This window comes from Doryrhamphus excisus, linkage group LG6 (assembly GCF_037039965.1).
Source record: "Doryrhamphus excisus strain RoL-2023G ecotype Guam linkage group LG6, RoL_Dexc_Guam_v1.1, whole genome shotgun sequence".
NCBI classification, from domain to species: domain Eukaryota; kingdom Metazoa; phylum Chordata; class Actinopteri; order Syngnathiformes; family Syngnathidae; genus Doryrhamphus; species Doryrhamphus excisus.
The window spans coordinates 21,868,466-21,892,709 of record NC_136362.1 but is presented as its reverse complement, the minus strand read 5'-3'; the positions used below and the strand labels follow the sequence as shown (position 1 = coordinate 21,892,709).

Genomic DNA, 24,244 nt, shown 5'->3' with positions numbered 1-24,244 from the left:
TCAAATTTAAAAATATACAAGTATTTATTTTTGGTAAAAAAAATATATATATTTTCATTATAAAATGATAACTGATGATATGCCAGGGTTACAGTGGACAGTGGAAATAATGTTTTTAGACACGTCAGTCATGAAAATAAAGTCTGTTATTTTTAAATACGGCGTGCCCAATCTAATACAATAATTCAGTCAAGGTTTGTCAGAGGCCCTAGAGGTAGAAAGGCATACAAGTCCCACAATCCCACCATTAGGGAAAAACGTGCGCATGCGTCCTTTTCTCGAGCCATTATTTTGTCCTCAAGCGACTGAACGGGCAGGACGCGTCGTGAAATGAATTAAAAATATCAAACTCAGAAGGGATATTATTCTATTTGTCCACCACCGCGGACACAAATGGAGTGTATCGGTCAGTAACTCGGTAGTAGCAGGGCTGTTGGCTCCTCCGCTGGACTTGGAGGCCGAAGACGGAGTGACAGCCCCGTTAAAAGAAGCAGCAGCCTGGGTGTTTATCTTGTTGGCTAGCCACCTAGCTAGCTAGCTTCATAAACAGCGACGAGGGCAGGAAGAATACTTAGCGGACATATCGCTAACCTCTGAAGGAGACAACAGTGTCCTTCCTTGAAGCATTCCAAGCGAAAGAAGACATGGCACACCTACGGGACATGCAGAACCAGGTACATATATGCTCTTCACACACTTGTCAGGACAAGACAACAGACTTTCATAATGAGTGGGACGGTGACGAAGCATGTTATCCATAAGCATTAAGCAACATTTTTTTGAATGTCAAGTCAAGCTTCACTGTGTAATTAGATAGGGTAAGTAATAAGGTAGGTTAATGCACACAGTAAACCTTAGACAACGGATATCCAACTGGTGCCCCATGAGCCAATTCCTGCCGGGCAGTGACATCCCATAGGCCGGCAAGTTCGATATCATTTTTTGATATCAAGATTTCTAAAACCACTGGTGCGTTGATGACATCTGGGAGATCTATGACAAGGGTTCTTTTTTTTTGCTGCAGCAGCAGGTCCTTTAAAAATGGCAGTGCTCCTGTCATTGAGAGGATCTTTGATCTTAAGAGTTAACTGATGCTATTGTCATTTACCGATGTGAAAACAAAGTCCAAGCCTCACCTAGAACAATGTAGTTGAGTAGCCTAGGCCAAAACCATCCTGGAGATGGGAGGACAACTGTCCAAAAATAATTATTTAATGAGTCAGGAATTCTACGAGTCTATGTCCAGTTGTTTGGAGGAACAAAACATTGTTTATATTTTAAACTGTGTATTTGAACATTTTCCTATATTTAGAAAGTTGACACCCATTATAATGTTTGTTTGCCTTTGGCACATACTCTTTGCATTTCTCAGCAGGAGACGCCCATAATGAGTTTGACTCAGTTGCCATGACAATTACTCTACACATCAAAACACTGAGGAAGAGTACAGTGAATACATATGCAGTGCACCCGCCAACAATGTGTAGAATTAATTGTCAGCACAGTCGAATGCCATTATAAATCCATTGCCTCATCAGCTGTTTAAATAGTCAGTCAAATTTGATCTCATTTGCTATGACTGGACCAGAATACCCGGCTGGATCCCGAAGAGTACTTCACCAAGCAAGAGCGCATTGGGAAGGGATCCTTTGGAGAGGTCTACAAAGGTATCAACAACCGCACGAAAGAGGTGGTGGCTATTAAAATCATTGACCTGGAGGAGGCGGAGGATGAGATCGAAGACATTCAGCAGGAGATCACAGTGCTGAGTCAGTGTGACAGTCCGTTTGTGACCAAATATTATGGCTCATACCTGAAGGTGAGATAATTGTTTGCACCTGTTATCCACACAGGTGAATACACCCCACACATTTCAGTGTTGCTAGCCATTTAGACGATAATGTCTGTGTGTTGACTCATTTTCACTCATAATGTTGTACTAGCAACTGTGTGTACTTGATGGCTTGAAACATCTTATTGTCTGTATTTTGTCTACCAGGGGACCAAACTTTGGATTATCATGGAATATTTAGGTGGAGGATCTGCTTTGGATCTGGTAAGATTCATTTTCTTGTAGCTTTAAGTTGTTAAAAATCCTAAAATCTAAAAGCAAAAGTGTTACTTTTCACCCCCAGCTGCGTCCAGGGCCTCTTGAAGAGACGTACATTGCCACCATATTGCGGGAGATCCTTAAGGGCTTGGAGTATTTGCACTCTGAAAGGAAGATTCACAGAGATATTAAAGGTGATAAGGACAGCGCTGCTCATAACGCAAATAGGTATTTTAATGATGATTTAAAGATCAACTGTGTATCTTCTTGCTCACTTTTTATGTCCAGCTGCCAACGTGCTCTTGTCAGAGCAGGGCGATGTGAAGCTGGCAGATTTCGGGGTGGCTGGACAGTTGACAGACACTCAGATTAAGAGGAACACATTTGTTGGCACGCCCTTTTGGATGGCGCCGGAAGTCATCAAACAGTCGGCCTACGACTTCAAGGTGAGACTTGTCACTTTAAGTAAAACATTAAGCTTAAAGCTTAAAAGTCTTTGTGTGGGGGGTAATAAAGTGTGTCCTCATTGGACGCTTAACTCTTTCAATCTCCGTTCTGTAGAAATCAGGAGTAGAACTTAGGTAAGTTTCAGGAAAATAGCAGTTCCCGACGAAAACGCGGAAGAAAAGCAGCTTTTTGTGAAAAGATACATTTCAAGAATAACTTTCACTTTGACATTTTTTTTTAGACTTTGTGACAGCTGAAATATCGAAACACCTATACCACAACATAAACAACACAAGAAATGTACATCATGTTTTACATCAAAATAACAATTTTGTAACAATAGATATGGGCAGAGCTCATATCTGTCTGCCCGCTGACAACAGTGATATGTGCTTCCATGTCCAAACAGACCAGAAAAGTTGCCAAATTTGTGGCCATAGTGGCTTTTTTTGTCTGAATTATTGCCGAGTATAACGACACAGATGCTAAGTAGGCAACTCTGAGCTCTCCTGCTACATTGTATTATTCCCTGGCTGACCAGGAAGTGTGTTATGAAAGAGATACAACGCCACAAATACTGTAAGTGATCGTAAGCCCTTTCAGTTTGATGCAGTGCAGTCGTACATTACTGCAAACTGCAACCACCATAATACAGTAAACATGTTGGTGTCATTTTCCATCCATTAGGCTGATATTTGGTCGCTCGGCATCACAGCCATTGAGCTGGCGAAAGGCGAACCTCCCAACTCTGACTTACACCCCATGAGGGTCCTCTTCCTTATCCCCAAAAACACTCCACCCACGTTGGACGGACCTTACAGCAAGCCTTTCAAAGAGTTTGTGGAGGCATGTCTAAATAAAGACCCCCGTTTTGTGAGTAAAGTCTGTTTATAATGCATCATGGACTTGGGTGTGTTCTGTCTTTGACTGTTCGTCTCCTCAATGTGTCTGCGTAGAGGCCGACAGCCAAAGAGCTGCTCAAGCACAAGTTCATCACGCGTTACACCAAGAAGACGGCCTATCTGACGGAGCTTATCGACCGGTACCGCCGCTGGAAGTCTGAGGGTCACGGGGAAGAGTCTAGTTCTGATGACTCTGATATGTGAGTCTGTGAGGAACATGGTTGTACACACTACCGACCCATTTGGACCTGCCCTAAAGTCCTTCAAGACAGTGTTTGGAACCAATTTACAATGTTCGACTTGTTAACATGTGGTCATAGTGAGCTATGGAGTCCTTTCTAATGCACTCTAAACCATTAAGGTCTGTAAAGTACGTTATCATTTATAATGACTTGGTATTGATAGTGTCATTGAATTTTGACTATGTTACCGTGCATTGCTCCTCACAAGGCTACGCTCTTCTGTACTGTGTGTTCCCACCCACTGAGACAAAGACTGTACGACTGACAAAAGGGCTCACTCCATTCATACCACTGTTCTATGGAACAAAGGCGCCTAGGTGCTGAAACCAGTGCACAGAGGATGGGTGCTGATTCTGGGATGAGAATCGGCATCTCCAAATCAGAGGCCATGGTTCTCAGTCGGAAAAGGGTGGAGTGCTCCCTCCATGTTGGGAATGAGGTCCTGCCCCAGGTGGAGGAGTTTAAGTATCTCGGGGTCTTGTTCATGACTGAAGGAAGGTGGGAGCATGAGGTTGACAGACGGATCGGTGCAGCATCTGCGGTAATGCGTTCACTGTACCAGATTGGTGAATTTACTGGTCTATCAATGTTCCCATGCTCACCTATGGTCACCTATGGTCACCAGCATTGGATCGTGACCGAAAGAACAGGATCACGGATACAAGCAGCTGAAATTAGTTTCCTCCGTAGACTAGCTGGACTCATCTAAGAGATAGGCTGAGGGTCTCAGAGTAGAGCCGCTTCTCCTTCATATCGAGAGGAGTCAGTTGAGGTGGCATCTAGTCCGGTTGCCTCCAGGATGCCTCCCTAGTGAGGTGATCCGGGCATGCCCAGCCAGGAAAAGGTGCCGGGGCAGACCTAGGACACACTGGAGGGATTATGTCTCACAGCTGGCCTGGGAACGCCTTGGTGTCCTCCCGTGGAGCTGGAGGAGGTGGCCGGGGAACGGGAAGTCTGACTGCTCAACCTGCGACTCACGGATAAGCAGAGTAAAATGGGTGGCTGGGTGGATGCTGTGATTTGTTTATTGATATTCATCCCAGTACGAATTACATTAGTCTACTTCTATCATTTCTTCCATGTGTTTTGTAGTAGTAATCGTTAAATGACACAGTGTTTCTCTGTGCAGGGATGGCGATGGTGATGTGGATTCATGCCCCATGTGGACATTCCCCACCGTCAGACCAAGCTCTATGAATAAGTTACAGAAGGGCTACACACACACCGACTCAGAGGCAAGACACACACAGCATAAACACACACACTTGGAATTTATTTGAAAATCTAACCTTTTTTCCCCTGGAATCCTTTTTCTTTACAGTCGGGGGATTCAGTGAAAAGGCAACCCAAGTCACAGTGCCTGTCCGCCTTGGTCACACCCATCTTCAGAGAAGTATGTCTTATCTCTGTGATACTGTTGCTAATGATCAAACCACTGGTGTACTCTACAAAGGCACAGACACATATACTCAAATGTATTGACTAAGGATCGACCGATACATCGTCCGGCCGCTATGCGTTCTTTACTTGAATCGGTATCAGCATATGCACGCGTGGTTTGCCGATATATTTTTCCGCCGCATGATTTACAGACTAGCATCCGCCGGGCAGCTATGTGTTGCCGGAGGACCCTACAACATGCGCAGTCACGGCACCCCGTCGCCACATCGTAACAAGAGTCCGTTTTCAACATTTAATCAGCCTCTAACAGTCAGGCTTAGTTGAAATATTGCCACCTGCTTTGAAATAGGTAACTTGAATGCCAAGTAAAGAATCAGCTTGCTTTTTACACCATACATAACCTTTCACATTTGACTGGGTGACCGCTAGGCATAACAGTTTAAGTCATAGTGTGACAACAAGAAATACCCAAAACATCACATACCAACGCAACAGACGAATAAAAGCACTCTCACCAGTTGAGCAGAACAAGAATGAACAACTATGCAACTTTAACTACAAACTGGCAAACTATTGCTGCAAAGCCCGCTGGGAACCAGGAAGTGCTCCCAGTTAGTTTGTGGGTGTGAAAACCAGGAATGCTGCTGAATGCTTCATCTTTAAAAGTGCCTCCCGTTGGAATTAGGGAGCTGTTGACAGCTGACAGCTGTTACCAACACCGCTTTAATGGCAACCTTGGCAATTCAGTCCCATGGTGTTTGGAGGACTTTCATTCAGGCAACGCCGGGCTCAGGTTAAATGCGTGTCGTGTTATGTGTGTGCACACACACACAGAAGGAATTGGAGCAGCCATGTCTGCTATCAGAGGTCTTTAGCGTGCACAACACCAACTTTAATGATGAGAAATGTTTTATATATCGTACTAAATTGTGTCAGTGTGATGTGTTTGTGTGTGGGGGTGGGGTGCGCGTCACACTGCAAAGGAGCAGTCATCACATCGATGCTAGATATAACTTAAACTACGACAGAAATGTTTTGCACATGGTTGAATATTTATTCCTTTTAAAGTTGATAATGCCGTTTAAATGTGTGTTTAAGAAAGCTGAATCCTACTGTGTTCAGTGTTTACATTTCAATAAATGTTTGTTTAAACATGAGACCTGTAATATTTGTTATCGTCATTTTTTCATGTAAATTGAGGGAGCAAAAGCAGTATCGGCCACAAATATCGACCCAAGCAAAATCGGCCATAGGATAAGGGTGATGGAAAAAAATCTGTATCTGCCGGAGAAAAAAACCCATATCGGTCGATCCCTAGGATAGACTTCAGATAACCAATCTCTGTAACTACACTTGTTGAACGTAATCAATGCCATGTATCACACACACACACACACACACAACGTAACATTGAGCGGGACAGGAGGACTCAAACAGCTTGTGAGCTACAGTGGTGGTAATAGTCACATTTTAACAGCAATGCTATGTTAGCCTTTACTCTGAGGAAGCACTGATTTTGATAGCTACAGGATTTTAAGATGTGTAACGAAGCCTTACAAAGTTGTCATCTGGGGTATTGGGGTATTTGCAGGATGGGATGATGTACATGCAACGGAACCTTGGTTAGCCTAAAATGTAGCACGGGTCATGTCAATTCACCGTGTGAGTCCAGCTGCGTTTGTAATACATTTTTAGCATAAAAGGTCCCGTTAGCGTCCTTATCTTTTGACCTTCACCCTTTCCAATCACTCACACCTTTTGCCATCAGTTGAAGGAGAAGCGGCGAGCGAGCGGCGGCGGAGTTGGGGCCATTGAGGAACTCGAGAACGCCTTCAACCTCGCAGAAGAATCCTGTCCTGGCATCTCTGACCGCCTTGTCACACACATGATGGAGAGAGTGTGCAGGTAGCCTCGCAAACAGTTTGGCCACTGTTGGCTGGAACGATTCAGCAGAATGAGCCCGCCTCTACTCTTAACATGCTGTTTTGTGTTCCATCAGGTTTTCTTTAAACGGTAACACCACGCCATCTTCGCGATGAAACCCCACCCCTTTTGTCTTCTAAACCTGTCCAAGAAATCAGACAAGGACCTCAGCAGCCCCAGGACTCCCTTCTGCTTTTAAAACCTCCCCCAGATCTTTTATGTAGTTAAATATTTTTACAGTTTTTTCTTTCAGAGCGGAGAGTATTTAAGACAAAAAAAGCCATGAAAGTTAGCACGTTGTGTATACCTGTTAGCCTGAAAAGGGTATAATAAATTTAATGGGAAAAAGTCTTATGTCTTTTTGAATTACACAAGCTGCATTTTAGTAGTTATCCACAAAGGTAAAATTGGGACACTTTTGTTACCAGGCGTGACTCGTGACCTGAGAGAGCTGGTAGACACTGACATTGCTATAAGCAGACATGAACTTATTTGACCGTTGAGTTTGTGATAAAGTAATAAGGCTTTTGTTGTAAGGTGTTTTACATTTTAGAGTCCTGGACGAAGGGTAAAGACATGCATAGCCCAGTTCATATTGGCAAATAACCTTTATTACAACATTTTGCATCAAGAACTATATTTGGTACTTTAATATTGGATTACAAACAGCTCAAAGAGGAATGTCAGGAGCTCACGTTTTGGCTGGTGAGGGAATTAATTGTCATGAATACGTTCATTGGTGCCTTGAATTAGACACGATAGTACAAGTGAAAACACTTGACATGAGGGACAGAAGAGAGTAAAGACCTTCACATGTATGCTTCAACAAGTATGCAGTGGTCAACCACATCTCAACTGACTTTCCTTCATTTGTACATAATAGTTTTGAGTAATGTCCAACTTCACAGGTAAGAGGGATGCACAACGGGAAGGCCCCAACACAACGAACACCCTTCACTTCACTGGAACTCAAGATTTGTCTCTAGAGTTGCATGCATGTGGGTAATGACATCAGTAACATCACGGCACACTGGCGTGGCCTCTTCTAGACCGAGGGTGGGGATACTCTCACATAGAAAGTCCATTTAGACAAAGTTGTTTCTTTGACTCTCACAGTGAAGCTCTGTCATGGAGCAAGTATGTGCTTGTGGATGGCAACAAGAATGATCATGTCATGTTTGTTTTTGTATTAAAAGTAATATTCATACGACAACATTTAAATCCCTTGGCCAGTGCTTAATGATCTGAGACTAAGGTTAAAAAGATTTAAGAAATAAAACTGAATATATATATATATATATATATTCCGTTTTAGTTCTTAAATATATATATATATTTATCTAGAATGTATCATAACACTGTTTGAATATATTTTACCATATATATATCAGCAATCCAGATCCCGTATGGAATTGAATGAGGATAGTGGCAAGTCGATAACCAGATCGCTGCTGTCCTTCGTCTGTCTCCCATCAAGCTCAAGCGGTGCCTGAAACACCTTCAACGGGATAAACAGGAAATCTATTTTTCTGAGGATCAACTACGTGAAGTGCTATTTAAAATGTACAAATGGATGCTTCTCACCGTCACATTTTCAAACGTCTCCCTCTCCATCGCCCTGCTTCTGCATCTGAGCCTGCATCTTGGCGATCATCTCCTGCATTCGTCTCAACTGTAAAACACAGATCAGAAATCATATTTATACACAACTTTTGTAGGTACTCAAAAGATGATTTCAGAACTAGTGGCCTACGACTACACAGTATATAGAAAATTAGTGAGAGGCACATACACAAACTGCTGCAATATACCTACACGCTACAGGAAATGTATGTAAATGCCTTCAAAAGCTGAAAGTGCAGTAAAAGTACACCTTGACTGTGTCCCAATATTTATGGGACACTCAAACAGCAGCTAAAGTTTTATTTCCTCCCCCGGTTTGGCTGCAATGAGCAGTTCCTTGCGGTGGTGAGCATCTCTATCATTGCCAGCATTATTTGATTGAATTCTTAATTTTAGTTGATAATTGTTCCTGATTTGTTTATAATGTGACTAACATTGCATTCAGCCGTATTTGTCTTGTGTAGGAAAGCCATCCAAAAGCATCACAGTAAAAGGAGGACAATCTGTTCATTCCACAACATTAGTTTGAGGGGAGAGCCGCTGCCAATATTGATATCAGTGGGGTACCAGTAATGAAATGGCGGACTATATTGGTACACTGAGCACCTCTACTATGTACGCCAGTGACGTATAGTGACAGCTAGAACAATGAAAAAGGGGCACATAATTAGCCTGTGTATGCCTTCATACAACAGAATCATATTTTTGGAAGGAAAAAGGTTGGGAACTGAGCGATTCTATGCGTGTATTCTACTGTATTGTATGTGATCATGTGTGGCACCACCCACCTCAGCCTCCTTCTCCTGCAGGATCATATCCTTGTCCATTTCCTCTGGTTCCGGACCCTTTCTGCTTCAGTCACAAAAGGGACAGTTACTATGCTGCTACTATTAAAAGGTACGTGTGTATTTATAATGTATGATGACAATTGTACATTGATGTGTGCTGGCAGTCAGGTAACTGTGTGAGGAGCGCATGTTTGTGCCGTTAAGGACATTTTTAGGCAAACATGACAAAAGCCACATAGAGAAAGTGGAAAAGGGTGAGTGGGTTAGTGTTGGAGTTTTCTATAGGATGCTAGAGGAAAGTGGCCATCCAACTACAAAAAGGAAAGCGGTGAAATTCTACCATAGAAGCAGAAGAAGTGTGAAAGTTGGGGGAACAGAGATACCCCCCCCCCACTTGAAGACAAAAAAACATTACCTCCAATAGTCCGCTCATGGAATTGGACAAATCAAGACCAGATCGCCATCATAGGCTAGATGGCCGGTAAAATCAGTCCCTTTATCCTGGATCGGCTTTGGAGGAAAGTCTATAAGAACTGTTTGAGCTATGTTGAGACTTTCATGATGATATGTTAAAAGTCCTCTATGAGCTACACATGCCATTCAACTACACTATTCAACTCGGTTCCACATGGCTTGAACTTGGTGTTTGCTAACGTGGCTTCCATGCAAAATGATGAGCTAGCGCTACAGTCTAACTGATACTACATAACAGGATTAAACAATGGAGGAATATCATGAAAGGAAGGTTATTTCATCATAAGACGTCATAATAATGTTCTTAGCTTGGACATAGTGAGCTCTAGTTGTCCTTGTTTACAAATGAAGGTTGTGTGTGTGTGTTGAACAAGCCTGTATAAGATTTCAGCATGTCACTAAGACTTTCACTGCAAAAAGGATCATGTAATCAAATGGTTTGAGGTGGGGGAGGTGCAGAAAACAGCAAGCGGACAGACAGGTACGTACGCAGGGGATAGAGGCAGAATGTAACCGTGGGAGGACAACCTGCCACTGCGCTTGAGGCGATCTGAGCGGAAGTTCTCATAGTGCAAGTCCTGGGTCACTTCCTGTAGGTCCTGCATGTGGGTACTGTGGAGTCGCGGTGCAGTTAATCAATCAGTCAATCAAACCGTGGGTGTAAGGGGCAGGTGTTCGCTCACATCAACATGGTACGCAGCTTGAGGAAGTCGTTGTGTTCAGGGTTCTCCACCTCCACCACTCCCCATGGGTACAGGCGGCCCCGCACCTTCTTCCCCTTGGCCTCGATCTGCTGGTTGGATCCAACGACTGCAAAAGGGATGCTCGCCTGGAGAACAGCGGTAGTCGTCAGTGAACAATGTGATGCTAAGTCTTAGGTGATGATACAACTTGGGTTTGGTGCAGTGTTAAGCAGGGAAAAACGGCCACAGGGTGGCAGAAGTGCATTTTATGAGAGCACAGCCTGCATCTTCCCAATTGAAATACATGCTATGCCGCAACCAGGAAGTGGAGAGGCATCTTGCCGTGCTGCGCGAAGGAGGTTATGCATTGAAGGGACATTTTAACGCATGCACACTAGGGGTGTGAATCTCAGCACTGAGGACGATTCAATGCACATCTCCATGCACTGCCAGCGATATCATACATGGAATTTTCTGGCGATATGATAATCATTTAGTTCACATCAATGTCAATCTGATATGATATGGTGCAATTTCTTGCAATATGATGCAATTCAACATGATGCAAATAAGTAAAGGGGAAAACTGGAATTCAGTATGGTCCTACAAAAAGTATTTGGCTTTATTCCTTTTAGGCACTTGGCTGTAAATTCAACTAAAGTGCTGTTTGTCATTTTTACTATGCACCACTTCGTCATCATTCTTTTTGCCATCTAAGACCGCAACAACTTTCCTCCCACTTTCACATGGGCTATGCCATTCCAATAGCAGTGCTTCAGTGGTGGAGTATAACAATAATTACCACTGTAAAAAATACAGTACAGCAACAACAAAGTTTAAGTGACACTTTCAACAGTGCAATCAATGTTTGTTTATATTCCTGTCTTTAAGACATACTGCTAATATGAATGCACTAGCAGCTAGGCTAATACAGTAGTGGGGAGCAGAAAGTGGAAAACAACTTCTACCCTTTTAAAATTGTCTCCAAATTCAGGAAGAAGCCAACTGCTCTGCTGTGCTGAACACTCGTTCAGGGACAGACAAATAGCTCCTGGACAATTTGGAAAGCAGCGGAAGATCCACTTGTTCTGAGCCCTTTTCCCCGCTGTCTGACGAAGAACTAGACGGGGAGGCGGCGGCAGACTTGTCCGTGTTGTGGTGTCCCCTTTTCAAGGGGGTTTGTCATGCTGCCGTTGGACAGCTTCTTGACGCTGCATTCTTTCCAAATGACGGACGTTTTGTCGAGCTTTCCGCCGTTCTTTGAGAATCCATAGTGTTTCCAAACATACCATTTAAACGAAATGAATATAGAAAATTTCTCGCTGCTGCTTGCGTGCGAACGTCCGTGCTGTTTTACTATTACTTGTATGTGCCTCACGGCTTCCGTCCATATTCAATACAAAACATGAAATGATGGTGCATTCATTGCACCTGGGGAACATATGGGGTGAAGTTGAACATGAATAAAACAGCGCTTGCATCGGATTTTACCGATACCCACAAATGCATCGCAATGAATCTAGACACACACCCATAATGCACACACACACAGTTCTGTTGCAAGTGTGAAAATTATGGCATTGTTGTTTAGACATTTTGGCATAATATATATACTACATACAGTGAAGAAAATAAGTATTTGAACACCCTGCTATTTTGCTATTTCTCCCACTTAGAAATCATGGAGGGGTCTGAAATTTTCATCGTAGGTGCATGTCCACTGTGAGAGAGATAAACTAAAAAGAAAAATCCAGAAATCACAATGCATGATTTTTTAACAATTTATTTGTGTGATACAGCTGCAAATAAGTATTTGAACACCTGAGAAAATGAATGTTAATATTTGGTACAGTAGCCTTTGTTTGCTATTACAGAGGTCAAACGTTTCCTGTAGTTTTTCACCAGGTTTGCACACACTGCAGGAGGGATCTTGGCCCACTCCTCCACACAGATCTTCTCTAGATCAGTCAGGTTTCTGGGCTGTCGCTGAGAAACACGGAGTTTGAGCTCCCTCCAAAGATTTTCGATTGGGTTCAGGTCTGGAGACTGGCTGGGCCATGCTAGAACCTTGATATGCTTCTTACGGAGCCACTCCTTGGTTTTCCTGGCTGTGTGCTTCGGGTCGTTGTCGTGTTGGAAGACCCAGCCACGACCCATCTTCAATGCTCTGACAGAGGGAAGGAGGTTGTTCCCCAAAATCTCACAATACACGGCCCCAGTCATCCTCTCTTTAATGCAGTGCACTCGTCCTGTCCCATGTGCAGAAAAACACCCCCAAAGCATGATGCTACCACCCCCATGCTTCACAGTAGGGATGGTGTTCTTCGGATTGTACTCTTCATTCTTCTTCCTCCAAACACGCTTATTGGAATTATGACCAAAAAGTTCTATTTTGGTCTCATCTGACCATAAAACTTTCTCCCATGACTCCTCTGTATCATCCAAATGGTCATATGCAAACTTAAGACGGGCCTTGACATGTGCTGGTTTAAGCAGGGGAACCTTTCATGCCATGCATGATTTCACATCATGACGTCTTAGTGTATTACCTACAGTAACCTTGGAAACGGTGGTCCCAGCTCTTTTCAGGTCATTGACCAAGTCCTGTCGTGTAGTTCTGGGCTGATTCCTCACCTTTCTTAGAATCATTGAGACCCCACGAGGTGATATCTTGCATGGGGCTCCACTCCGATTGAGATTGACCGTCATGTTTAGCTTCTTCCATTTTCTAATGATAGCTCCAACAGTGGACCTTTTTTCACCAAGCTGCTTGGTAATTGCTCCGTAGCCCTTTCCAGCCTTGTGGAGGTGTACAATTTTGTCTCTGGTGTCTTTGGACAGCTCTTTGGTCTTCGCCATGTTACAAGTTAAAGTCTTACTGATTGTATGGGGTGGACAGGTGTCTTTATGCAGCTAACGACCTCAAACAGGTGCATCTGATTCAGGATGATACATGGAGTGCAGGTGGACTTCTAATGGGCAGACTAACAGGTCTTTCAGGGTCAGAATTCTAGATGATACACAGGTGTTCAAATACTTATTTGCAGCTGTATCACACAAATAAATTGTTAAAAAATCATGCATTGTGATTTCTGGATTTTTCTTTTTAGTTTATCTCTCTCACAGTGGACATGCACCTACGATGAAAATTTCAGACCCCTCCATGATTTCTAAGTGGGAGAAATAGCAAAATAGCAGGGTGTTCAAATACTTATTTTCTTCACTGTATATATGGCAAAATTTGTGGCAAAGTGGAAATTTATATTTTTACAAAAAGCCCTTTTTTGTTGAGAAGTGGTGTTTTGATGAAACTCACCTCACTATAAACACTATAAACCACATCTGTATAGTCCAAGAACACAATATTTTGTATGCCTTGCAAAATCAGTCAAAATTCAGATCAGAAGCCAAAACATCTGGATTGGGACACCTCTAATGCATATCACGATTCGCGTAGAAACTCAAGGTGCCCCCAACTGGCTGGCCAAGGTGACTGAAACCAGAAAAATGCAACAAAATGCATGCAGACAGCAACAAAAACCAAATCAAGGGTTAAAATGCGTGTAGTGTAAAAGAAATGCACACGTTGGCGGGTCTGTATTCACCGGTTGATAAGTGTCAACAATCAATGGTCGAGCAGCTTTGACAGGTCCAAGATGAAACGTTTACCTTGAGGATCCTGGTCTGCTCTTTGAAGTCCTCGTCCTCATCAGATTCAGCATCGGGAAGGTGGTAAATCTTGATACCATGTTCATCAATTTCATCCAGAATCTGAGCCATCAGAGTGATATGCAAGAAGAGGTCATAATCATGAAATGTTTTAAGTGAGCACACAATAATTGGGACCATGCAATAACAGTGAACAGTGTCTTCACCCTGCGCTTGAGCCGCTCTCGCTCTCTGAGGGTGAGCGTGTCTGCTTTGGCAATGACAGGGACCACATTGACCTTGTTGTGGATGGCCTTCATGAATTGAACATCCAGGGGTTTCAGGCTAGGAAGAGCAGGCACACATTAAGTTTTGTTGTCCAAGTGAAGCAGAGGGAATGGTTCCGGACTCACCCATGTCCGAGCGGGGAAATGAAATAGAAGCAGCAGTGAACTCTGTTGTCGACAATGTGCCGACGATTGAGGCCGCTCTCATCGTGGAGGTAACGCTCAAACTGGTCATCGATGTAGCTGATAATAGTGCTGAAACTGGTAGAATATGGCAGATGTGCTCATTAAAACCATAGCACACACAAGAAACAAGAACATTTAAAAAAAGCACTCCAAGTGTCAACCAACAAGGTCTTTCTGATATCAACAGGACTCCTGGTTTACGGTCCCACTGAGAGATGACAGAATAGAAATCCCTGTATTTGCATTTGAATTTTGTTAGGTATAAAATGTAATGTGTTCCTGCAGTGCACCAAGTTTAATGAAATTCAGCAGTGTAGTCTTTGCAAAATCTCACTAACAGTGAAAACAATATGCTTTTGTTCTTGGTGGAAGTAATAAACCAATGACTGACCCCTGAATGTACAGCTAATGTAAAATACAGTGGCTTTGCAGAAATGACAGCAGGTACTTTCTGTTTGTTTCTTTCGGCTTTTTCCTTGAAATCTTATGTTTAGGCATGGGCTGGTTACCGGTTTCAAGGTATATCTCCATATGAAAAAAACAAGGTTTCAAACCCACAAAAATTCTGCTTTAATGTGTTGACACAGATAGCACAGTCATCGTTAGCGTTCAAAGGCGCTTTGAGCGGTCGACATCGAGGGTCACCACCGTGGGGATTTGATTGACTAGGAGACAGGAGTGGGGCATAAACTTACTCCCTACTCATAACAAGCAAAAAACACTTAATGTCTCAGTGCATCCTGCCATAACGATTTACTTTTCCTCTCTTTTCATTAAGGATATTTCATAATAATGCACATTTTAGTATAATACCGTGAAACCGTTGAAACATGTTCAATGTAACACTTTCGTTACACACCAGTCCTGGCTGTTGATGGCATCTCCGTATCCTGGGGTGTCAACCACAGTGAGTCGCAGCTTCACCCCTCGCTCTTCAATTTCCACTGTGGATGCTTCGATCTGAACCGTCCTCTCGATCTTTTCTGTTTGAGAATGAACAAAAAGGACCGCGAGTCAATGACGCTCACTAACATGGCAAACATGGCCCGCCCCACTATTTGAGAAGGACTGGTCTACGGGTATGTGTTCTACCTGCTGCCCCAGGAATGATCCTCTCAGGGTAGAGGTCAGTCAGGAACAGGCTGTTGATCAGGGTGGATTTTCCAAGTCCAGATTCCCCTTTTGGCCACAAAGAATAATCAAAGTATTAATGCACATCACTAAATCTTTGCTTATCATCTCTCCTTGTGTGGTGTGCAGCATTTTCTGATGCAGGGAAAAAGACATTTGCCTGTGTAACACACTGGACGAGGCTAAGAACCAGGAAAACATAAGACAGACAAGACTGAATGTGGCTTCATCTTTCCCAGGGGTATCATGTGGCTGATCCCAGCACACAAGGAAGGCGTGTCAGTGTGTATAGTGATCCGTCAGTCTTAGGATCTGCAAAAACTAACCAGAGAACATAGTACATACATTTGTATTATGCTGGTGCTAAATACAAGGCCACTATTCAATATGTTGTACTTTAATGTGCACACCGTATTACCTCCTCAGCCTTGTCACATTCTAGTTGTATGTGGTCAGTGCTAAATGGTGGCCTAAGATGTTGGCGCTGCAAATCAAGCCTTTTGCATTAAGCGTGTACATCCTAAAATCAAATAATGTAATCCAATGCATTTCTATGGTCATAAAGATACCAGAGGTGTACAAAGTATTTCCACTGAGGGCCAATAAAAAAAACTTTAAAATGCCATGCTCATGCACCATGGCCAATGATGCAAATTAGATGCATCTACACCCTAAATGCAGCCATGGGGGAAACAGCGGAGTGTGTATAATTTACTGCAAACCAGTGGTTCCCAATGTTTTTACAGTGGCGTACCCCTTCAGACGTTTGATCTAAAGCATGCACTCCTGCACTTATTTGCAAGAGCGCTGATAAACTGATAATGAATCAGCCTCCATATATATTTTTTCAACAACACTCTCACTGCACAAAATCATCAAGCTTACTTATTTGTTCATGTAATGCACAAAGAGCAATGAAGAACTTTATGTTCCGTCTCCTTTCTGCATCATGAGGCGTTCAGGTGCACTGGTGAGTTTTTTATTTTTATCCATGTACCCCCATGACATTGGTGTTCCCCTAGGCTATAAACTAAAGAACTGATCAGACACTAACAAACAAAGCATGCCCAACTCATGACAGTGAGAACTGGGACGAGTACTACATAGCTAAGTTCCTCTATTTTGTACTTGTATTTTTGGACCGAAAAATCATACAAGACACCAAACGTCATTAAATGTCAGGATGTCTCATGATCAACACGGCCTCAAGCAACCATTTCAAGGGGAATTTCATGCCTGTGGTTCCCCACCAAAGCAACGTCAGCATTTAATACACTATGTGAGAGATTTGGGGTAATAATTAAGAGAATGTGAATTACAGTGGTTGTCATGTGCAGAAAAAATGATTAGCTACAGAACTCAGTGAGGTCAAGAGACGAGCAGGCCTGGTCCACTCTATGAACCAATCCCGGCAGGCCCACTGACTGCATTCCACTGGTTCATTTGAAAGCAAAAAAAGGGGGATGAGCAACAATGTTGCTCAGAGCTTCCACCCCCTCCCCCTTTCCCAAGTGAGGGCTGGAAAGTCACACAGTCACAGGAGTTTACACTGCTGAAGACCCCAGCTGAGCAACTAGACTTAGTATGTCTTCCTTATGCATTAAAAACAAATGGAATACCAAAGGGCAAGGGACACGGATTCAGGGTCAGTGTTTAGTGCAAATCTACAACGTGAAAACTTACCGACAACCATAAGAGTGAACTCAAAACCCTTTTTAACGGACTTGCGGTGAACCTGATTTGGCAGGTTGGCAAATCCAACATACCCTGGCGTCTCAGGGTTAGTGAACTGGCCTTGCTGCAGAAACAAGGAAGAGAAAGTAGAAAAACACATAAGTAAAATAAACAGACTAAATGTGAGCCCCCCTCAGTTCCTGTTACATGACAAACATTTGTAAACTATGATCAAGGAGACAGCCGCTCACTACATCCCGAGGCATTTAGGTTCAACACGATGGCTCCTCTGCAATCTGTTTGCAGAAGACCTCCCACCCCTCATTCCAGTGTTTACTGCGCTGGGGCTTAAAGCCGTGCAGAACTACCTGAACACAAAAGGACAGCTTTTCAAACTACATACACTACCAGTCAAAAGTTTGGACACAGCTTCTTCATGGTATTGAATGTCACGTGTTGGCATTTCAGCATTTATTGACCAGACAATTTGTGGATTTTTAGTCAAAAAACGTTTTCTCTGAGAATAGGCCGTTTGTTCCCCAGAAAAAACACATGTCACTAACAATTACCACTCCCTCATCATATTGTAGTGTTAATTAACACTGCTTCATGGTAAACTATGGTCTATCCATCCATCCATTTTCGATACCGCTTGTTCCTCACAAGGGTCGCGGGCATGTTGGAACCTATCCCAGCTGTTTTTGGGGGAGAGGCGGACTGGTCTGTTCGCCAGCCAATCACAGGGCACATACAGACAAACAACCATTCACACTCATATTCATACCTATGGACAATTTGGAGTGGCCAATTAACCTAGCATGTTTTTGGAATGTGCGAGGAAACCGGAGTACCTGGAGAAAACCCACGCATGCACAGGGAGAACATGCAAACTCCACACAGAGATACCTGAGTGGGGCCACCGTGCAACCCACTATGGTCTATTATTTGTCACAATATATTGAAATACAAGTGATAGGTAGTATTCTGGTCACTATTACCTTATATAACTTTACTCTAACACTTCATGATGCCATGAAATTAGCCGTGGCGTGTCTGACGCGAAGAGTAGAGGGGAAAAAAAAAAGCTCTCCTCCCATTACGTGTGGAAGTGGTATTTTTTTAAATATTTTTGAAATAAATTCCTAGGACATCTGCTTTGCTCTCCAGCGCGCTAGATAGCGGCCGTCTTGAGTCCTTGCAGCATAAGAGTTGCGCAAAGTGTTTTAAACAATGAATAATCAGAGTTTAAAGGTGACTATGGGTTGTTACTTCCATGTCTATCGAGTTAAAAACTGTATTCATCAAGTCATTACCAGAATCGCTGGTGCCGTGGAGCTCAGAATCTGAATGTGATGGTACCGCGTGGACGCACAGCGTGTCTGGCATGAATGCACATTTCCCAGCGAGAGCGTACCACTTCTGGCTTCAACAACAGTTTGGCGGATATTTTTCCCATTCATGTTCACAAAAACAGATCCAGTGGGAAATGCCTTTGACAGCTACACCCATAAGGAGAACCACTCCTCTGTGACATCACAAAGGAACTGTTTTGCAACGCCCTCTGAAACTGAGCGTTTTGAGGCATCCCAAACTTCATCCAGGGCTAACTTCCAAATGCACAAACCTCATTATCTGAAACTTTGGCACCGTTTAACACGAGAATACAACATTCTAACTACATTTACAGGTCAGAAAAGTGGAAAAAGCATACGAGGTCCCCTTCAAAATATAGTTTTAAGTAAGGATCGGCCGATACATCGGCCAGCCGATATATTGGGCCGATATTTGCGTTCTCTACTTGAATCGGTATTGGCCAATACGCGCGTGGGTTCGCCAATGTATTTTTTCGCAGCATGATTTACAGACAGACATCCGCCAGGCAGCTTTGTGTTGCCGAAGGACCCTGCAACACACGTAGTCCCGGTACCCCTCCCAGACTGCAAGAGTGGTGAATCACAACAAAGGTACGTTTTCAACTTTTAATTTGCCTCTAACAGTTAAACTTAGTTGAAAAATTGCCACCTGCTTTGAAATGGGAAACATGAACGCCAAGTGCATGCAATATACGTGCTTGAAAATATAGTTTAGTTTGGGTGTGAAAACCAGGAATGCTGCTGAATGCTTCATCTTTAAAAGTGCCTGCCGTTGGAATTAGGGAGCTGTTGATGCAGTTGTAGTAGGCTAATATGGACAGCTGTTACCAACACCGCTTTAATGGCAACCTTGGCAATTCAGTCCCATGGTGTTTGGAGGACTTTCATTCAGCCAACGCTCAAGTTAAATGTGTGTCATGTTATGTGTGCGCGCTCTCTCCAAGCACGCACGCACACACACAGCACGATTTGGAGCAGCCGTGTCTGTTATCAGAGGTCTTTAGGTCTCACTGCGGAGGAGCAGTCATCACATCGATGCTAGATATAACTTAAACTACAACAGAAATGTTTTGCACATGGTTGAATATTTATTCCTTTTAAAGTTGATAATGCTGTTTAAATGTGTGTTTAAGAAAGCTGAATCCTACTGTCTTCAATGTTTACATTTAAATAAATATTTGTTTAACCTTGAGACCTGTAATATTTGTTATCCTCGTCATTTTTTCATGTAAATTGAGGGCGCAAAAGCAGTATCGGCCACAAATATCGACCCAAGCAAAATCAGCCATAGGATAAGGGTGATGGAAAAAGCTTGGTATCGTCCCGAAAAAAAAAACATATCGGTCGATCCTTAGTTTTAAGCTCTTTCAAAATTGACTGACTGTCTCTGTGAGAACTCTTTAATTCAGGCTAAAAGTCTACACTTCAATCACGTGCCGAGGTATTTATTCCTAATCCATTGTGATGGTGCATAAAAGCAAAAATAAAAGACTCACTTTTATCTTGTCGCCGTGAGACATGATTGTTGATACCTTGCTGAGCCTGGAAGAAAAGTCAAAATACTTGAAATACACACAAAAAACGTATCTGTATAAATAGTTTGTGCAATGGTAGGACTGCGTCATCATGCCTGGTTGATTGTGAGCCTTGCAGTGTGAGAGACAGGAAGTCTGGTTTGCTTTTGTAAAAGAAGGGCTCAAGTGGGGGAAAAAAACAAAAAAAACAGATAAGCTTCTTTCCTGTGAACGACACTCCAACTGCATCCTGTGACTTCTACTAGTATTACTCAAAGTTGAAGTACTTTAAGGCTGACTTTCTACGTCAAACCTTCGAGTGGAGCCCAGTCGCCAGACCATAAAGTTGTTCATGAACAACACCAAGAAGCCGTTAAGATAGCAGTTAATTTCGCTAATGAATTAGCGACGCAAGGGCTGCCTTTATAACGGTTAACACGCCAGTGGGTGTGGAATGGTCTGATGGTGACGTCTGTGATTAAACCATGTCGCTTTTAATGATAGACTACTCTTCAAAAGGACGAAAAGCAGTACAAAAAAGCAAAGCAGCTAACTAGAAGCCCTGCTCGCTGTTAGCATAGCACAGCATTAACTACTAACGAGCTTCCCTTGGTGAACTCGCGCAGCTAATGTTAGCAAAGTCGCTACACGCGCCTGCTACTTATAAGTGATATGACTTAGTAAAAATACTCACCGTTACCGTAGAGAGTGTGAGGACAGGCCGAGAAGTCGAGGAATCGGCGGTAGACAAAAGTAATTTGACTTGGCGGCCACCTCGAATTCTTCAGATTCCCGTGAAGCAGCAGCAGCAGCAGCTTCCTCCAGCACACAGACCACAATGCACCGCGAGAGAGCGAAAGAGAGCAAGACGCGCAATTGAAGGGGTGTCCAAATTGCGACGGACTTGGCAAACAAAAATAATGTTTATCAACGAGCTTATTTGTTCACAATATAGGACAATGCAGCCATTCCATATCAACAAGCATCCTTACTATTATTACAAATTCTTTGAGCAAAATAAAGTTATTGGTTATTCTATATTAAGCTATTTATCTTGCACAGTTGATTTCGTGTTGTTATCGTGGCTGTTTTTTACTAGCGCCTCAGAAATGTTTCTACGGGATAGGCCACATTAGTTCCAAAATAATGTCTATTTACAAGCTCATTAATAATGTTTGTCAAGGTGGTTCAGTGGTTAAATTTAGGTCATGCTATAGGTTCAAACAAGGAGAGCTGTACACTTTTATATTGTCTACTCCTTTTTAAAATCAAATCAGTATCACCATAAAATTAAATATAAAGGCGAGCATTTCACATACATTATAAAACAATCTAGTCATGGTATTCAAATGAAGGGACGTTGCTATTGTACTTCGTGTAACTTCGTGAAACTAAATGTTGAGTAGACATGGCAACGTTCAGCTTTGAAGTACAAATGTTGTTCGCCAGCTAAAGGCGGCTCGTTGGTCTAGGGGTATGATTCTCGCTTTGGGTGCGAGAGGTCCCGGGTTCAAATCCCGGACGAGCCCATCTTTTCAGACCAACACTGAAATACAAAGTCTAAATGTGACAACAATGTAATTTGCGATACCGCGTTAAAGCATTTTAATTAAGAAATGTTATTTTAATGACCTGTAAATGAAAAAAATAAGATGACAACCACTGTAAAATGCCTCATATATTGTATATACTGTACTTATATGGCTTAATTGGTTAAAGTCAGGCACATATAGTATGCATTTTTTTACAGGGATTGTCTTGTATTCGGGGTTGTCTGTGAATACTGTACTTTTTTTTCTAAATTTCTAATTTATATATGATGTTACATGTCATTGAAGTACAGTTTGGAGTTCTGCAAAGCATTACAAGTTTTCATTAAAGAACCAGCATTTGATTCTGTGCACAATCTCGCTGGAGGCCAAGCATCTGTAGACTGGTAAATACAGTATGTCCCCTTAAAGCCTTTCTGCCTGTCGGTCTGCGTTCCTCTCCCTCCAGCCTTCATAAGAGCCATGAGATAACCTAGTAAATACTGGTCTATTTCCTTTGCAGCTAGCATATCTTCAGCACAAGGGGGGAAACATTATTTCCATAAGCTCCTTATGGATGCTGTGAGGGGTCTGTCATTTGTAGGGTGGCTTCATATGATGACTTCAGATGTGGCTTGAAATAGATTTTTTTTCAAATGTCTTTAGTACTCTAAAGGGATTCCTAAAAGATCTAGTGAAGATGCTGATAACGTGTTATTCTTAATTAATGGATGCTGGGGATTCCTGCTGGAGAATAATGAGTCATGACTGTGTTTTTCTCATAACTATCAATAATGATCAGTGGTAATGAATCATTTCTCCATGAGAAAGCGTTGTCCAAAGTTCAGCTCAGAATCATACACAATACAGTCAAACGCCACAGTTCTTTGATGATTCGTATTTCGTCAAAAATTTACAAAATTTGGCTTGTTTTTCCAGTTTTGCCCCGTATTGTATAATTTTGCTAAATCAGAGTGTCCAAACGAAGCACCCTACGCCTTGGTGACTCACTGTCCGTGGATTTTTTTTTCTTTCTAAATAACCCACCAAGGGGCCAAAGAAAGCTACGAGTGCTTGCACTTTTATAAAGGTGAGAAACACTATTGAATTCAATCTCACCAGGATGTACGGAAACTTCGCATCAACATTAAGGTTCATCCATTTGTCATTTATAATGATTTCACATGCATGTATGTAAAATTATAATTATTGTCTCTAAAATGTATATTGTTAATACTTTGGGGTGTCTGGAACGGATTAATTGAATTTTCATTATTTCCTATGGGAAAAATTGTCAAGGCTTTCAAACATTCATGTTTTGAATGGACCTTTTGGAACAAATTAATGACAAAAATTGAGGTTCCACTGTACTCCTGTTGCTACAAAATCATATGTAAACAAAATAATCCAAATAAAAATATGTACAAATAGAGGAAAACGATGTCAACAAACTGCCCAAAATCTTTTATCACAGGCCATTCTCCCGTGATAAATCACAAATTAAAAGTGCAGGCAACGGTTTCAGTTATGTCAACAACCGCTTTTGTCGACGTCAGACCACCAGTCCGAAGGGGCGTTGAGATAAGCGCGTTACCTTGCATCAGCTTGAACAACAATTTGCTTTGTATCTTCTAACACAGACCTTTATTATCCATACATATACTGACCGAATTGGCTTGTATTGACCTCCATTGGATTGGTTTTGGTCAACAGAATCAAATATTTTCATTTGACGATTTGACGATTTAACATTATTAGAGCCCTTGAGATATGAACTAACACCCCTATAGCCATCATTAAACTCATATTACCCAATATTGTAGACATAAACAAGACTCATGCTCATGTGTGTTGCAATAAATGTGTTCCTGATGTGTGGACAAAAAGTTGCACCCTCCTGTCATAAAGCCCTCCTAATATTTACTTCTATGCCAAACCTGAAAATGGAGTCTGTACAAGCTATAAACAACAACGATCAACTCCTTCAAGCTTTGCTTTGTAGACCTCCATGGATTTGCCTCACTGTCTCATGCTTTTCCCTACAAATTTGCTGGCTTACGTCTGCAAGGCCGCTTTATTTAATAAGGTGATTAATTCAGCAACCAATCACAAAACAACTGACATGAGTGCAGCCTGTGCAAATGCAGAAATATTGACTGCCATGTACAGTAGAATGAAGATACAAACCCATTCAAATGTCGAGGTCACAATTTCAAGCAAACCTTCAACTTTGTCACCCCAAGTGCTTAGCCGGTACCTTTCACTTCCGCTTCATTTACTCATTTTTAAATCTCCTGCAGTGGTGGCACAAAGTCACCCACAAATGCCTGGTTGTACATGTATCGTACTGACTGCTGACTTGGTTGTAT

General features: G+C 42.4%; 2 protein-coding genes and 1 non-coding gene across 7 annotated transcripts; 2 read left to right on the top strand and 1 right to left on the bottom strand.

Annotated features, from left to right (window-relative positions):
* The first annotated feature begins 275 nt into the window (after positions 1–275).
* Positions 276–8,180, top strand: stk25b (serine/threonine kinase 25b). The gene is made up of 11 exons (XM_058067353.2): positions 276–674; positions 1,589–1,819; positions 2,000–2,056; positions 2,136–2,244; positions 2,339–2,496; positions 3,185–3,370; positions 3,454–3,599; positions 4,771–4,876; positions 4,963–5,034; positions 6,811–6,947; positions 7,042–8,180. The coding sequence occupies exons 1-11, from the start codon at positions 645–647 to the stop codon at positions 7,079–7,081; spliced, it is 1,272 nt and encodes a 423-aa protein (XP_057923336.2). The 5' UTR covers positions 276–644; the 3' UTR covers positions 7,082–8,180.
* On the bottom strand, positions 7,561–21,207 carry septin2 (septin 2). Of its 5 annotated transcripts, none has more exons than XM_058066349.2 (13): positions 21,041–21,207; positions 20,329–20,374; positions 17,469–17,583; positions 15,747–15,833; positions 15,514–15,637; positions 14,595–14,729; positions 14,409–14,526; positions 14,203–14,304; positions 10,534–10,679; positions 10,340–10,462; positions 9,377–9,440; positions 8,550–8,637; positions 7,561–8,463 (listed from the first exon to the last, which is right to left on the bottom strand). In XM_058066349.2, exons 2-12 carry the CDS (start codon positions 20,350–20,352, stop codon positions 8,560–8,562), a joined length of 1,116 nt encoding a protein of 371 aa, XP_057922332.2. In that variant the 5' UTR covers positions 20,353–20,374; positions 21,041–21,207; the 3' UTR covers positions 7,561–8,463; positions 8,550–8,559. The 5 variants fall into 5 exon arrangements, with proteins under 5 accessions (XP_057922332.2, XP_057922333.2, XP_078647783.1 ...); XM_058066350.2 differs by having other exon boundaries at positions 9,377–9,437; XM_078791657.1 differs by having other exon boundaries at positions 10,379–10,462.
* A 596-nt stretch (positions 21,208–21,803) lies between these two features.
* Positions 21,804–21,875, top strand: trnap-ugg (transfer RNA proline (anticodon UGG)). Its single transcript has one exon. It is a non-coding gene; the product is annotated as a tRNA-Pro (tRNA).
* The last annotated feature ends 2,369 nt before the right edge of the window (positions 21,876–24,244 follow it).